At 46.9% G+C, this 15,757-nt stretch overlaps 1 protein-coding gene across 1 annotated transcript in view; it reads right to left on the bottom strand.

The window, feature by feature from the left end:
* Positions 1–15,757, bottom strand: part of DGKB (diacylglycerol kinase beta) — a 664,259-nt gene that overhangs the window by 464,763 nt on the left and 183,739 nt on the right. Inside the window, exons 4-6 of the mRNA XM_040352255.1 lie at positions 12,378–12,454; positions 5,622–5,642; positions 3,373–3,526 (exon numbers count right to left, since the gene is read on the bottom strand). Of these exons, the coding sequence (XP_040208189.1) occupies positions 3,373–3,526; positions 5,622–5,642; positions 12,378–12,454 (252 nt within the window). The remainder of the gene's footprint in view (positions 1–3,372; positions 3,527–5,621; positions 5,643–12,377; positions 12,455–15,757) is intronic.

Below are 15,757 nucleotides of genomic sequence, written 5' to 3'. Positions count from 1 at the left end.
AGCAGGGGGGACGACAGAGGAGCATGGGGGAGGGGACAGACAGCTGACTCAACAGCTATGGCCTGAGATTTTCTCACTTCTGCCTAATCTTGTTCCATAAGGGGGGGGGGGGGGCACCGAACTGATTCTTTGCCCCGGGTGAAATAATGTCTATCTTCCCCACCGGTACTGCCTATAAGAGTACCAGTACCAGCCGTTCTACTCTAATAAAGTAGAACGGCTAGTGGCTAGTGATGGGGTAGAGGGGGCTTGGGTGGCCGGGGGCGGGAGTTGTCTGGCCGCCATAGGAGAGACATGTCAACGTGGGCCAGTCTTGATGAAGTCCAGGGCCAAATTTTTGTCCCAGTCCAGCCCTGACCACTTTACGCACTGGCCAGGACAAGTACTGTCAGTGGGTAAAGTGGCGATGCGGAAGACTTTTTTGGTGGGGGGCCTGATCAATACTTCTGGGTAAAGGGCACAAAGGCCCCCCCGGCGCCAGCTGATTTTTAGGAAGGGGGGTGTCCCTGAATGGCAGTTTTTGGAAATGTGGTCACCCTACCTCCTGCCATGTGACATTGCTCAGGTCTAGCAACCAATCCCTGGTCCTGAGCACTGTCACGTGACTGAATGTGTGATTTACCCTTAGAATCTGACACCAGGCAACAATAGGGATTCTGATTCACCAGAGTAGGGAGGGAACCATTAGTGGGATGGGGATACCCCTTTATACACACACTGAATGGGCAAGGAGAGTATATGATTAAGGAGTTGCAAATGTTACTGTCTGAGGTCTGCACTACTGAGGGGTTACTGTCTGAGGTCTGCACTACTGGGGGGTTACTGTCTGAGGTCTGCACTACTGGGGGGTTACTGTCTGAGGTCTGCACTACTGGGGGGTTACTGTCTGAGGTCTGCACTACTGGGGGGTTACTGTCTGAGGTCTGCACTACTGGGGGGTTTCTGTCTGAGGTTTGCACTAAATGACAAGCTGCGTCTGATGGCAGGCGACGTGGCAAGTGACAATCCGCATCGTGACGTGGCATGTGACACTCTGGCATATTCTGCATTATGGTGAGTTTTCATAACTATTTCATTATATTTTACAATGTAACAATATAAATAATGATCTTCAATTACCCTGACATCATATCAATGATGTGCCAGGATGATTGAAGCGCCAACACCAGCCATTGCCCCGATAAATTGCCCGCGAAAAGCCCCCCGGGACTTGGCACAATTTTCTTCAACAATGCCGGTCCCCAATGCCAAAAAGTTTGGGGGCCACTGCCCTACAGTACCATAATTTGAGCCCAGAGTGGAATTGATGATGCACCCTCATGGGATGTGTCAATGGCACCTTGGGCACAGAAGACATAACTTTAATGATGTCCTACATCAGCCTCTTTCAACCAGGTTAGAGTGGCACCCTTGGGCCCCTTTTAGGTTCTTCATGAATGCCTTGGCAAAACACCTAAAATTAGAACACACCCAGGGAACATACTTAACCCCTTCCCCGCCCCCTAGTGTTAACCCCTTCACTGCCCGTGGCATTTTTATACTAATTATATACATTTTTATAGCACTGATCGCTATAAAAATGCCAATGGTCCCAAAAATGTGTCAAAAGTGTCCGAAGTGTCTGCCATAATGTCGCAGTACCGAAAAAAAATCAATGATCGCCGTCATTACTAGTAAAACATTTTTTTTTTTAAATGCCATAAAACTACCCCCTATTTTGTAAACGCTATAACTTAAATTAGTGGTTTGTCTGTGGCTAAGAATATATCAGAGAGGTGAAGGCTGCAATTGTAAGCTACACTTTAAAAATATTTTCTAATGCTGAGCATTTTTTTGTATCGTTTTAACTGGTGCTGGACTTTAATAAAAGTTACTGCAGCTTGATTTATTAAGGCCATAGGCTGCCAATGTTGACAGAAAATGTCAGTTTGCTGCTTGTCATGGTCATCCCCTGGCTTCAAATTCTCCAAAACAAGCATCAATATCAAGAGTTCTAATTGGACTTATATGGACGCATAGGGGCAGATCCACAAAAGAATTACGCCAGCTTATCTCTTGATACGCCGCGTAATTTCAAATTTTGCGCGTCGTATCTTTGTTTTGTATCTACAAAACAAGATACGACGGCATCTCGGATCGATCCGACAGGCGTACGTCTTAGTACGCCGTCGGATCTTAGATGCAATTTTTCAGCGGGTGCTAGGTGGCGTTTCTGTCGAATTCTGCGTTTAGTATGCAAATTAGCTAGTTACGGCGATCCACGAACGTACGTCCGGTCCGCGCATTTTTTTACGTCGTTTGCGTTCGGCTTTTTCCGGCGTATACCTTATTTATCGGCGTATATCGCGCACTTTTTTGCCCAGGGCAAAATTGTGGGTGCGCGATATACGCCGATACCCGCTTTCCTGCGCCGAGTTTTGCATACTGCGCCGATATATACCGAGCGCAGTACACTCGGGTATATTCGGCCAGTCTCGGCTTCTTCCGCGGTCACGTCCTGGACGTACAGGACGTGAGCGCGACAGTTGCCGAACCTGCCCGAGTGTACTGCGCTCGGTATATGCTGGCGCAGTATTCAAAACTCGGCGTGGGAAACGAGCGGGGAGGACGCGAGGACGCCGCAGAAGGACGCCGGACCCGCCGAAGAGGACACCGGACCCGCCGAAGAGGACACCGGACCCGCCGCAAAAGGACACCGAAGCCGCAGAAGGACACCCGAAGCCCAGAAGGACGCCGGACCCGACGAGGCCGCCGATGGACGCCGCGCAAGACACCAAAACTGTAAGTACAAAAATATTTTTTTTTCCACATGATTGGGGGTCACTTTAGGGGTGCGCGGTATACGCGGGAGCGCGTTATACCGCGATATTTACGGTAGTTAAACCTGTTATATGGTGGCGTACTCAATGTTAAGTATGGCCGTCGTTCCCGCCTCGCATTTTGAATTTTTTACGTCGTTTGCGTAAGTCGTTCGCGAATAGGGATTTGCGTAGAATGACGTCACCGTCGTGAGCATTGGCTTGTTCCGGGTTAATTTCGAGCATGCGCACTGGGATACCCCCACGGACGGCGCATGCGCAGTTAAAAAAAAACTTTGTTTACGCCGGGTCACGACGTATTTACATAAAACACGCCCCCATCACAGAGATTTGAATCATCACGCCGCCAAAGATACACTACGCCGCCGTAACTTAGGGTGCGAATTCTTTAAGGACTCGAAAAAAAAAAAAGTTACGGCGGCGTAGTGTATCTTAGATACGCTGCGCCCGGCGGAGAGATGCGCTGCTGTACGTGGATCTGGCCCATAATCTTTCCAAATGGATTCTTAAAGTCAACCAGCATGGCAGCCCCTCAGTTGGTTGGAAGCCTTACCCCCGGAGAGAAGCTGGGACTTGCTCTGCATTGAAGGGCTGGGAGTCTGGAATCTGTTTCCAAATGACATGAAGAGATGTTTGCAGAATTCATCCGGCAGCTCAACTTCCAGAAAAGTCTTCATGAACAACTGGAAACCTTCAAAGTCAATCGTCTGGAAAAAAAACCAAAAAAAAACAATATTAATACAAGCGAAAAATATATATTTTTGGACGTATTTTATTACGAATTGTATTTAGTGCAAAAATAACTTTTTTTTCAGAACTCCAGACACAGCAAAATATAAGAACAAAATACACATAAGGGAACCTCGGATTGCGAGTAACGCGGTTAACGAGCGCTTCGCAGTACGAGCATTTTTTTTTTTTTAAATCCCGACTCGGTTTGCAAGTGTTATCTCACAAGATGAGTAGGATTCAAGCCTCTGCGGTGTGCAGTACCGCATTTGGCCAGAGGTGTGGGGGCGTTTGGAAATACTCCGTTCCCGAGTGTTTCCAAGCCTTTCCGGGGGTTTTCGAGTCCCTCCGGTGCCCCCCACCTCTGGCCACATGCGGTATTGCATGCCATAGACGTCAATGTGGATTAAATTATTTTCATTTCCATTGACTTCTATGGGGAAACTCGCTTTGATATGCGAGTGCTTTGGATTACACGCATCCTCCAGGAAAGGATTATGCCTGTAATCCAAGGTTCCACTTTGTATAAGGGAGCTGTTTTACTTGGCCAAGTATTAACTGCTTGCCGACCAGCTGCCGTCATTATACTGTGGCAGGTTGGCACAGCTGTGCGATTCGCTGTAGGTGTATGTTGGCCGCTTTAAGAGCGATAGGGGGCACAGGATGCGTGTGGCCATCGGCCGCGATGTCCGCCAACGACCCACGAACAAGGATCTGTCAATGTAAACAGACCGATCCCCGTTCTGATAGGGAAGTAGAGAGAGATTGTCTGTTCCTACTGATCAGGAACAGTGATCTCTCTCTACTCCAAGTCAGTCCCCTTCCCTCCACAGTTAGAAACACCTTCCTAGGGAACACTTAACCCCTTGATTGCCCCCTGGTGTTTACCCCTTCCCTGCTAGTGGCATTTATACAGTAATCTTTTTTTTAATTTTTTATTTTAGCTCCGATTGCTGTATAAATGTCAGTGGTCCCAAAAAATTGTCAAAAGTGTCCTATCTGTCCACCGCAATGTCGCAGTCCCGCTAAAAATGGCAGATTGCCGCTATTACTAGTAAAAAAATAAATAAATAATAAAAATAACATTAATCTATCCCCCTATTTTGTAGACACTATGGGCCGGATTCAGATAGCCTTTACGCCGGCGTATCTATTGATACGCGGCGTAAGTGCTACGAAGCGCCGGCGTATCTTCGTTCTTTATTCAGAAAGCTAGATACGCCAGAATTTCCCTGAGATCCGACTGGCGTAAGTGTCTTACACCGTCGTATCTTAGGCTGCATATTTACGCTGGCGATTCCATATATTTCCGCAAGGAATATGCAAATTAGGTAGTTACGACGATTCAGAAACGTACGTCCGCCCGGCGCATTTTGTTACGTCGTTTACGTTAGGCTTTTTCCGCCGTAAAGTTACCCCTGCTAAATGAGGGGTATCCTATGTTAAGTATGGACGTCGTTCCCACGCCGTTCGTAAAATACGTCAAATACGCGGGGTCACAGTGAATTTAAATTAAACACGCCCACATCATCCACATTTGAATTAGGCGGGCTTACGCCGGACCACAGACGTTATGCCACCGTAACTAAGGGCGCAAGTTCTTTCTGAATACAGAACTTGCGCCCTAATTTACGGCGGCGTAACGTATCTGAGATACGTTACGCCCCGCGGAAAGATACACCAATGTATCTGAATCCGGCCCCATAACTTTTGCGCAAACCAATCGATAGATTTTTTTTTTACCAGAAATATGTAGAAGAATACATATCGACCTAAACTAAAGAATACATTTTTTTTTCTTTGGGGGGGATATTATAGAAAAGGTAAAAAATATATATATATTTTTTTCAAAACTGTCGCTTTTTTTTGTTTATAGCGCAAAAAATAAAAACCGTAGAGGTGATCAAGTACCACCAAAGGGAAAAAAAGAACGTAAATTTTGTTTGGGTACAACGTCGCACGACCGCACAATTTTCAGTTAAAGCGACGCAGTGCCATATTGCAAAAAATAGCCTGGTCATTAAGAGGGCAAATCTTTCAGGTCCTTAAGTGGTTAATGTAATTGGTACTCACTTGTTTCAGGATGTCTTGCTTCTGTATCACATGAAAAAAAAAAAAAAAATTCTGTTAATTCAGTTATAAAATTCTCACCAAGCGATCTTTTACTTCTTGCCGTTTACATCAATATTTCAGAAATAAGCAGCTACCTATTTGAAGAGATTATATATATATATAGAGAGGGTTTATGGGCCATAATAGGAATGTTCTGAAAATAGCTGAGCATTGCAACAGGGTAAATTTGATTTAAATCACTAGTAAAAAGTCTTGAAATAATTTTTAAAGAGCAACTGTCATCTCTGTCCCGCAGCGGCTCCTCCTCTAACCCGCTGCTGGCTCCTCCTCTGACCCGCTGCTGGCTCCTCCTCTTACCCGCTGCTGGCTCCTCCTCTGACCCGCTGCTGGCTCCTCCTCTGACCTGCTGCTGCCTCCTCTTCTGACCCGCTGCTGCCTCCTCTTCTGACCCGCTGCTGCCTCCTCTTCTGACCCGCTGCTGGCTCCTTCTCTGACCCGCTGCTTGCTCCTCCTCTGACCCGCTGCTTGCTCCTCCTCTGACCCGCTGCTTGCTCCTCCTCTGACCCGCTGCTTGCTCCACCTCTGACCCGCTGCTTGCTCCTCCTCCCTCCTCTGACCCGCTGCTGCCTCCTCTTCTGACCCACTGCTGCCTCCTCCTCTGACCCGCTGCTGCCTCCTCCTCCTCTGACCCGCTGTTGACTCACCGACAGTCCCATTAACTTTAATGGGGCGGCTGGTGATGCGGCAGTGACACAACAAGGGGAGGGACGTGGCGGTAGAAGGTGAGTGGATGCCCGGTAACAGGCACTGTCATGATGGGTCTGAAATGACAGGTGCTCTTTAAATGTAAGGACTCAGTCTTGCTGGTAGTTAGTAATATTTGCAAACAAAGGTTTCCTATTTAGAATAATAAGCTGTCGGGTTAGTAAATATTCCCAAACTGAGCCCTGTAAATGGCACTGGTGGGCACGGATGGCACTGGTGGGGCGCAGGCGGCACTGATGTGGCGCAGATGAGCACTGATTGGCACTGATGGGCACAGGTGGCTCTGATGGGCACAGGTGGCACTGATGGGCACAGGCGGCACTGATGTGGCACTGGTGGGGCACAGATGGCACTGGTGGGGCACAGATGGGGCAGAGATGTGACAAATGGGGCACTATTGGGCACTGCTTGGCACTCAAAAGCACTTACGTTTATCTCTTATCTCTCTCCTCTTCTCTCACGCTGCATCGGTGTGAGGAGAGGAGAGAGATGACCCGAAAATGACCCATGTGTATTGTTTGTTTACATTTGTGATCGCGCCGTCATTGAAAGGCGCTATCACGTGGTAAAGAGCCGCTTTCATTGGCCCTTTACCACGATCCTTGTTGCTGTGGGTCCCGTGGACCCGACGAGCACTGATGATCGCGTGTGCACGCCCGCTCGGGCGCACGGGAACGATTCTCGGGGAGGACGTCCTCCCAGAGTTAAGGAACTGCCTTGTAGCCGTAATTCGGCTATAGGCGGTGATTAAGTGGTCAAAGGGGTTGTAAAGGTACAATTTTTTTTCCTAAATTTCTTCCCTTACCTTAGTGCAGTCCTCCTTCACTTACCTCATCCTTCCATTTTGCTTTTAAATGTCCTTATTTCTTCTGAGAAATCCTCACTTCCTGTTCTTCTGTCTGTAACTCCACACAGTAATGCGAGGCTTTCTCCCTGGTGTGGAGTGTCGTGCTCGCCCCCTCCCTTGGACTACAGGAGAGTCAGGATGCCTACTAACACACAGCTCCTTTCTCTATCTGCAACGTAGAGAGCGTCCTGACTCTCTTGTAGTCCAAGGGAGGGGGCGAGCACGACACTCCACACCAGGGAGAAAGCCTTGCATTACTGTGTGGGGTTACAGACAGAAGAACAGGAAGTGAGGATTTCTCAGAAGAAATAAGGACATTTAAAAGCAAAATGGAAGGATGAGGTAAGTGAAGGAGGACTGCACTAAGGGAAAGGAAGCTATTTAGGGAAAAAAATTATGTTTACAACACCTTTAAGGGTTTTTTCCACTGAAAAGGGACCAGATAATACAATTGTGGGTTTTAGAAGTTTCTTGCCTACTATATTGTATTTCATCAACTGGACTGTAATGTGCTGAATCTCCTATTGTTTTACTGGAAAACGAAGTCACTGGGCCGGACATAAAGTATGATTTATATTCTTCATGGTTAGAGCAATCTCCTTATCTCGCCGATTGGCGCAGTCTATGAATATAAGATGACATGACTTTGTTCTTTTGTCTCATTGTCATTTTAGCTTCATAACACAAAATGAAATTATTTCGAAAGTTTATCTGAAGAAAAATAAAAAAAGTTTCTTGGCTGGCTCTTAACCACTTCCCGCCCGGCCAATAACAGAATGACGGCCGGGAAGTAGTTCTGTTATCCTGACTGGGTGTCATATGACGTCCAGCAGGATAAAATGCCGGCGCGCACCCGCGAGGGCGCACAGCGCAGCGATCGTGGGTGTGGCGTGTCAGTCTGACACGCCGCATCTCTGATTGTGATAAGAAGCCTCTGACAGAGGCTTCTTACCTAGTGTGACCACGTGTCCCGGATTGCCCGGAACAGTCCCGCATTTTGCAGCTCTGTCCCGGGCACCTTGATTCCAAGACAATACAGTGTCCTGAAATGGAACTGCCACAGCCACCCTCGGGCCAATCTGATGCCCAAAAAAAAAGCCTGCCACATCACCGCTTTACTCACTGACAGTACTTGTCCTGGCCGGGAATGCCTGGAGGAGCACAATGCCCGCCCCCTGCTTGTGAAATCATAAATCATAAATCCCGCCTCTTGTGTCCAATCACTGTGCTGTGATTCGTTACAGCACAAGCTGATTTTTGGGAAGGGTGGGTGTCCCTGAATGGTAGTTTGGAAATGTGGTCACCCTATTCTTACCACGTGATCAGCTGTGACCAATTACAGCTGATCATCATTTGAACCAGGAAGTGCTGGTAAACGGCATTCCTCGGGTTCGCGCTGACAGGGTGAGCTGATCAGAGCCGATCGGCGGCTCTCCCTGTCAGAGGGGGGTCTGTGCTGATAATCAACACATTTATTATCAGCACAGACCCATCAGATGTGCCAAAAAGGTACCCAGTCAGGATCGCCTATCAGTGCCCAATAAAGTGCCAATTAGTGCCCACAGTGCCAGTCAGTGGCCATCACATTGCCAATCAGAGCCCTACAGTAACACCTGTCAAAACCTCATCAGTACCTCATCATCAGTGCTGCCCATCAGTGCCACCTGCCAGTGCCAATCAGTAACGCTATCAGTGCCAATCTGTGCCGCCTGTCAGTGCCCATCACAGCCGCCTGTCATTGCCCATCAGTGCAGCCTGTCAGTGCCGCCTATCAGTGCCCATCAATTCTATATAATAGTGCCTCCTCATCAGTGCCCATCAGTGCCACCTTATCAGTGCCCATCAGTGCCGCCTCATCAGTGCCGCCTCATCAGTGCCTGTTGGTGAAGGAGAAACAAACGTTTTATAACCGAAGAAAAACGTTTTTCCCCCCCAAAATGTTGTATTTTTTAGTTTGTTTAGCAAAAAATAAAAACCGCAGAGGTGATCAAATACCACCAAAAGAAAGCTCTATTTGTGGGAAGAAAATGATAAAAATTAGCTTGGGAACAGTTTTGCATGACCGCGCAATTGTCATTCAAATTGCAACAGTGCTGAGAGCTGAAAATTGGCCTGAGCATGAAGGGGCTAAAGTGCCTGGTATTGCAGTGGTTAACCACTTCCATACTGCACCATAGGGAAATGACGGCGGCAGGAACCCCTCGCCGATCCGTGTGGATGTCATATGACGTCCTGTGTTCCCGGCGATCTAGGGCGCGCGCGTGCCCGCGATTCCCGGTAATCACGGCAGGAGTGTGGATCTGTGTGTGTAATGATGGGGTGTAAACACCCAGATCCATGTCCTGTCAGCGGTGAGGAGACCGATGTGTGTTCCCAGTACAGAGGAACACACATCGGTCTCCTCCCCTTGAGAGTCCCCTCCCCCCTACAGTTAGAACACACCTTTGGGAACATATTAACCCCTTCAACGCCCCCTAGTGGTTAACCCCTTCCCTGCCAGTCACATTTACACAGTAATCAATGCATATTTATAGCATTAATCGCTGTATAAATGTGAATGGTCCCAAAAACGTGTCAGATGTGTTCGCCGCAATGTCACGGTCACAGTAAAAAAATCGCAAATCGCCGCCAATACTAGTAAAAAAATGTATAAAATAAAAATGCCATAAATCTCTCACCTATTTTGTAGACGCTATAGCTTTTGCGCAAACCAATCAATATGCGATTATTGCGATTTTTTTCTACCAAAAATATGTAGAAGAATATGTATCGCCTAAACTGAGGAAAAAAAAAAAGTTTTTAAAAAAAAAATTGTGATATTTATTAAATAAAAAAGTAAAAAATATTGTGTTTTTTTTTTTTAATTGTCGCTCTTCTTTTGTTTACAGCGCAAAAAATAAAAACCGCAGAGATGATCAAATACCACCAAAAGAAAGCTCTATTTGTGGGGGGGGAAACATAAAGATTTAATTTGGGTACAGTGTTGCATGACCACGCAATTGTCATTCAAAGTGCAACAGCGCTGAAAACTAAAAATTGGTCTGGGCAGGAAGGGGTGAAAATGCCCTGTATAGAAGGGGTTAAAGAGACTCAGCGGACCCACTATTCAGGCATCACCGGGGGCCAAGGAAGAGTTTGTCCCAGCTGTCAGATTCAAGTAGGTATGCATTTGGGGCAAGAGAAGGTGGTATACATTTGCTTGTGGGGCCAGAAAAACAGGAAATGTCAGCCTTATTCAAATTTTTCACCCTAGAGGAACCACTAAAACAGCCCCAATGTCTCAGGGAAACCCTACTGAAATCATTTCCATTGGGGGCAATGGGGAAAATGCCTTATACATTGGTAATCAGTGGGGAAGAATGAAACCATCACAGCGGTGGTCAGAAAGCCACCCTTACTGGCTTTGCCAAGTGGGTTTGGCCCGGGAACCATGCCGGTACCATACATGGGGGTTATTCAGCCACAGCCAAAGGAACCCCTAGCAACCTCTTGAAGAACCCTGGGGTTCCAGGGAATCCTGGTTGAAAATTAGGAAAATATATATTTGGTACCAGAGACCGGAGAGTTCTCTACAAGCACCACCTCCCCTAAATATATTGAGAAAATTACCAAGAAACAAAATTGGGAGTTTTGTGGTGCAAAAAAATCAAATCAAATTGATATTAAGAATTTCATAATTTTGTTTGAACAAACATGGTTAAAAAATGAATAAAGTTTAAAACCGGAACATGAAAAGTAATGCAGTCACAATACAAAAGTTGGTTGCCTCTACATGTTTCGCCATAATCATGGCTTCTTCTGGAGCTTTTGTAGGCCCTTTATACAATGTCACCCAAACGTGATCAAGGTTGCAAAGGACCCTCAAGGCCCGCCGTTGAGGTATCAATGTGCCATAAAGGAGAGACAGTAGCTCTTAATTGACACCCTGTTGTGCTAAGAAGTCAGGGAATTCAAAGGCTGATAATTATATCACTCCTAAAATGTATACTTCATATAATGGTCAGGGCTGAACTGGGACAAAAATTTGGCCCTGGACTTCACCCAGACCGGCTCACTTTAATTTTGAGTGTCCTCCTTGCATCAGAGTCCCCCTTGCATCCGTGCCCCCCTTACATCAGTGTCCCTCATCAGAGCCACCCTAGCATCAGAGAGTCCCCCTTGTATCAGAGTGTCCCCCATCAGAGTATCCACAATCAAAGCCCCCCCTTGTATCAGTGTCCCCCATTAGAGTCCCCCGTGGCAAGTGACACGCTCAGGGCTCCCACTGATTCTGCATTATTGGTGAGTTGAACTATTTCATTTTATATTACAATGCAATAATAAAAATAATGCGATACAATCATCTTGACACCATAACAACCTTGGTGCCGTGATGATTGAAGTGCCAACACCAGCCATTTCCCTGAAAAATTGCCCCCCAAAAAAAAACATATTTTCTGGCAGTGCCCCTCCCAAGACTAGACTCTGGATCCGCCCAGGGCTGGACTGGGACAGAAATTTGGCCCTGGACTTCATCCAGACTGGCCCACTTTGACAGGTCTCTCCCATGGGGGCCGGACAACTCCCGCAAACCCCCCCCCCCGGCCACCCAAGCCCCCTCTCCCGCTTTACTAGCCACTAGCTGTTCTACTTTATTAGAGTAGAACGGCTGGTACTGGTACTCTTATAGGCAGTACCAGTGGGGAAGCTAGACTTTTTTTCACCCGGGGCAAAGAATCAGTTCGGTGCCCCCCCCTTTTGGGACAAGATTAGGCAGAAGTGAGAAACTCCCAGGCCATAGCTGTTGAGTCAGCTGTCTGTCCCCTCCCCCATGCTCCTCTGTCATCCCCCCTGCTCCTCTGGTCCTCCCCCTGATTCTTTGTTCCCCCCAGGTAAGCGCTGCGGGGAGGGAGAGGGGGTGAGCGCTGCGGGAAGGGAGAGACAGATGAGCGGAGGGGGGCGACGGTCCACTGTCACTGAAGCCGGCCCACTGAGCCATCGGCCCACCGGGAAACTCCCTGTAGTCCCAATGGCCAGTCCATCCCTGGATCCGCCCCTGAACTAAACTACTAAAGGTATAAAGAGCCTGGGGTGATTCCATCCACCAAGCTCCGCCTGTAATGGAAATAACCGTTTAGTAGAATTAAAAGGGAAAAAAAGAGTACCTCTTCCGGATTATATTTTGCCAGCACCCCATTGCCATGAAATTCTTCCAAGACGTCCTTCAGCTTCTTCGTGGAATCTTGAAAAAAGACAAAAGAGGTAAAAACAACAGTCAATTATCACCAAACGGCACAAGGAGTGGAGAGACGGGTTCTGAAACACGGGTGATTACAGACAATGGCCCAGATTCAAGAAGCAATTGCGCCTGTGTAACCATAGGTTACGCAGCGCAATTGCTTACTTGCTCCGGCGTTACGAATGCTCCTGATTCAGGAACATCGTAACGCCGACTGCAGCCTAAAATCTGCGTGGCATAAGGCTCTTATGCCACGCAGATTTTAGGCTGCATTCTAGCGATGACCGCTAGGGGGCGCTCCCATTGTGATCTGCGTATAGTATGCAAATTGCATACTAACACCGATTCACAACGTTGCGCGAGCCCTGCGTACGCAAATTACGTAGTTTGCGTACGTCGGGTTTCGCGTAACGTTACACATCCTAATAGCAGGCGCAGCCAATGCTATAGGATACCGACGTTCCCGCGTCGCGAGATTTAAAATCTATGTTGTTTGCGTAAGTGAATCGTGAATGGCGCTGGACGCCATTCACGTTCACTTTGAAGCAAATGACGTCCTTGCGACGTCATTTGCCGCAATGCACGTCGGGAAAGTTTCCCGAAGGAGCAATGCGTTTTACGATCGGCGCGGGAACGCGCCTAATTTAAATGATTCCCGCCCCTGGCGGGATCATTTACATTGCGCGCGCTTACGCCGGGCAATTTTGCCGGCGCGCCCTCGCAATTTACGGAGCTACTGCTCCGTGAATCGAGGGCAGCGCAAAACATTTGCGTGGGCGCAGGGCAAAATCGTTGGCCTGTGCCTCCGCAAATATAGCGCAAATGTACCTGAATCTGGGCCAATAGTGACATTTGACGAATGTTGGCTGTGTGCCGCATTGTAAACTCTTGAAGTGAGGGCCTCGTGTCTCTTCAAACTACAGTCATAAATTAAAGCCACTTCTGTGTATCTTAACTTTTTATTTTACAGCGTAAAATGGCCTTCAATGAGCTTCATTCTCGCTGCCAAGGTGGAGAACAAACAGATCAAATATTTATGTGTGACTAAACCTTGACAGTTGGGGAATACATACAACGAGCAATACTGCTCTGCCATATGAGTCATTTTAATATTAATTTCTTCAGCGTGCAAACATTGTATGTTGTGAAACCCCTCACCCTCCTTCTCAGTTAAAGTGTAAGTAAACCCCCCCTATCGTTTTCACCCAAGGAGGCTGCCATCTTTGGCTTGCCTTTTTTTTTTCTACAACTGCCGTGATGTTGCACATGTGATCAGTTATGACACCAGCCATTGGATGATTTGACAGTTTGGTTGAGAGCACAACCAATAGGAGTGTTTCATTTTCGGCACGTGCCGGAAATTAAACTTTTTTATGGATGGGTTTACTTCCGCTTTAACCGCTTAAGGACCAGCGCACAATGATATATGTCGACAAAATGGCTGGGCAGATGGATGTACCTGTATGTCCCCTTTAAGATGCGGCATTGTGGGCAGCTGTGTGTGTACGACCGCGGGTCCCGTGGTCCCGTGGCTATGACTAAGCATCGAAAGATGTGAAACATGTCAGCCACCCCTTTCCCTTTTGTCCACCTCTCCTTTTTGACTGCACTGTTTTTAGCTGTTTTGTATTTTTGATTTTTTTTTGCTGAATAAAGACATTGTTTCAAGGAGTGCGGCAGTCCAGGAATTTTCTCCATCTAGTGGGTCCCGTGGACTCGATGTCCGCGGGCATAACCGCGATCGTCTCGCGGAGAAGATCGCGGTTATGCATTTCTCCATTCTTCCTAGTGACAGGACACTGATCACAGCTTCCTGTAATCAGGAGCAGTGATCAGTGTTGAGTCATATGTAGCCCATCCCCCCCACAGTTAGAACACATCCCTAGGACACACTTAACCCCTTCAGCGCCCCCTACTGTTTAACCCCTTCACTGCCAGTGCAATTTTTACATTAATCAGGTTATTTTTATAGCACTGATCGCTGTATCAATGACAATGGTCCCAAAATGGCATCACAAGTGTCCGATATGTCCGCCATAATGTCACAGCCACAATAAAAATCACTGATCGCCGCCATTACTAGTAAAAAAAAAAATTATTAATAAAAATGCCATAAACTATCCCCTATTTTGTAGATGCTATAACTTTTGCGCAAATCAATCAATAAACGCTTATTGTAATTTTTTTTTACCAAAAATAGGTAGAAGAATACGTATCGGCCTAAACTGAGGACATTTTTTATATAAATATTTTTGGGGGGATATTTATTATAGCAAAAAGTAAAAAATCTTGCTTTTTTTTTTCAAAATTGTCGCTCTAAAAACTCCCTTGTCCCTTCTGACCTATAAGTTTGACATTTATTAGTTTCAAGCAGCCAATGACATCTCAATAATCAGATCTCACTGTTTTACATACGTCGCTCTATTTTTGTTTATAGCGCAAAAAATAAAAACCACAGAGGTGATCAAATACCACCAAAAGAAAGCTCTATTTGTGGGAAAAAAAAAAACATCAATTTTGTTTGGGAACCACGTCGCACCACCGCGCAATTGTCAGTTAAAGTGACGCAGTGCCCAATCGCAAAAAGTGCTCTGGTCTTTGGCCAGCCAAATGGTCCGGGGCTTAAGTGGTTAAATACAAGGGAAATGGGATGTAAAGTTCTTGCAGTCTCATGTGTCACCAGCTAGTGGTAGTATGTTCTAGTGCTTGTGACATCATTTTCCACTAGTACTACCCATCATCAGCAGGTGTTCTCCTTGAGCTCTTTTGGGTTATATACTCAAGTGCCCAGAAGGCATACAGTACCTCCAATGGTCATCTGGAGAACCAGCCAAGGACATTTGAAGCCCAAGCCTTGTATACAGCACTTGGGCAGTGTAACTCAATGCCTATATAGATGGAATCAGAGTAGTACTGAGATGTATAGTATGTCTGTCCTGACAGTTGTGAGTAGCAAACACTCAATATTGTTTGGCCCAGTACTGTCACATGCTCTTCCATACCCAGAAGTGCTGGTTATGTCCTTTGGCTCCTGCCACTGAACGGAGTATCAAGGGAGCGAAAGAAATATCAGCATGTGTTGCTGTATAGTAGAATTGGGGGGGGGGGGGGGTGTGTTAAGCAAATCTGTTGCTTTAGTCTGAATGAAGTCACTGCCTCTATATTTATAATGCAAAGTCATTGTACAGATACTTGAGAGTTGGGAGGGAGTGCCACAAAACCGGTTTTGGGTATGCAACCACCAAAGCCATCCAAGACTACCAGTGACCGGGGCCACTACACACCAATGCTACAGGGGCACACACT

The sequence above is a fragment of the Rana temporaria genome, chromosome 5, assembly GCF_905171775.1.
Source record: "Rana temporaria chromosome 5, aRanTem1.1, whole genome shotgun sequence".
NCBI classification, from domain to species: Eukaryota; Metazoa; Chordata; class Amphibia; order Anura; family Ranidae; genus Rana; species Rana temporaria.
This window is presented reverse-complemented; position numbering and strand designations above follow the sequence as displayed.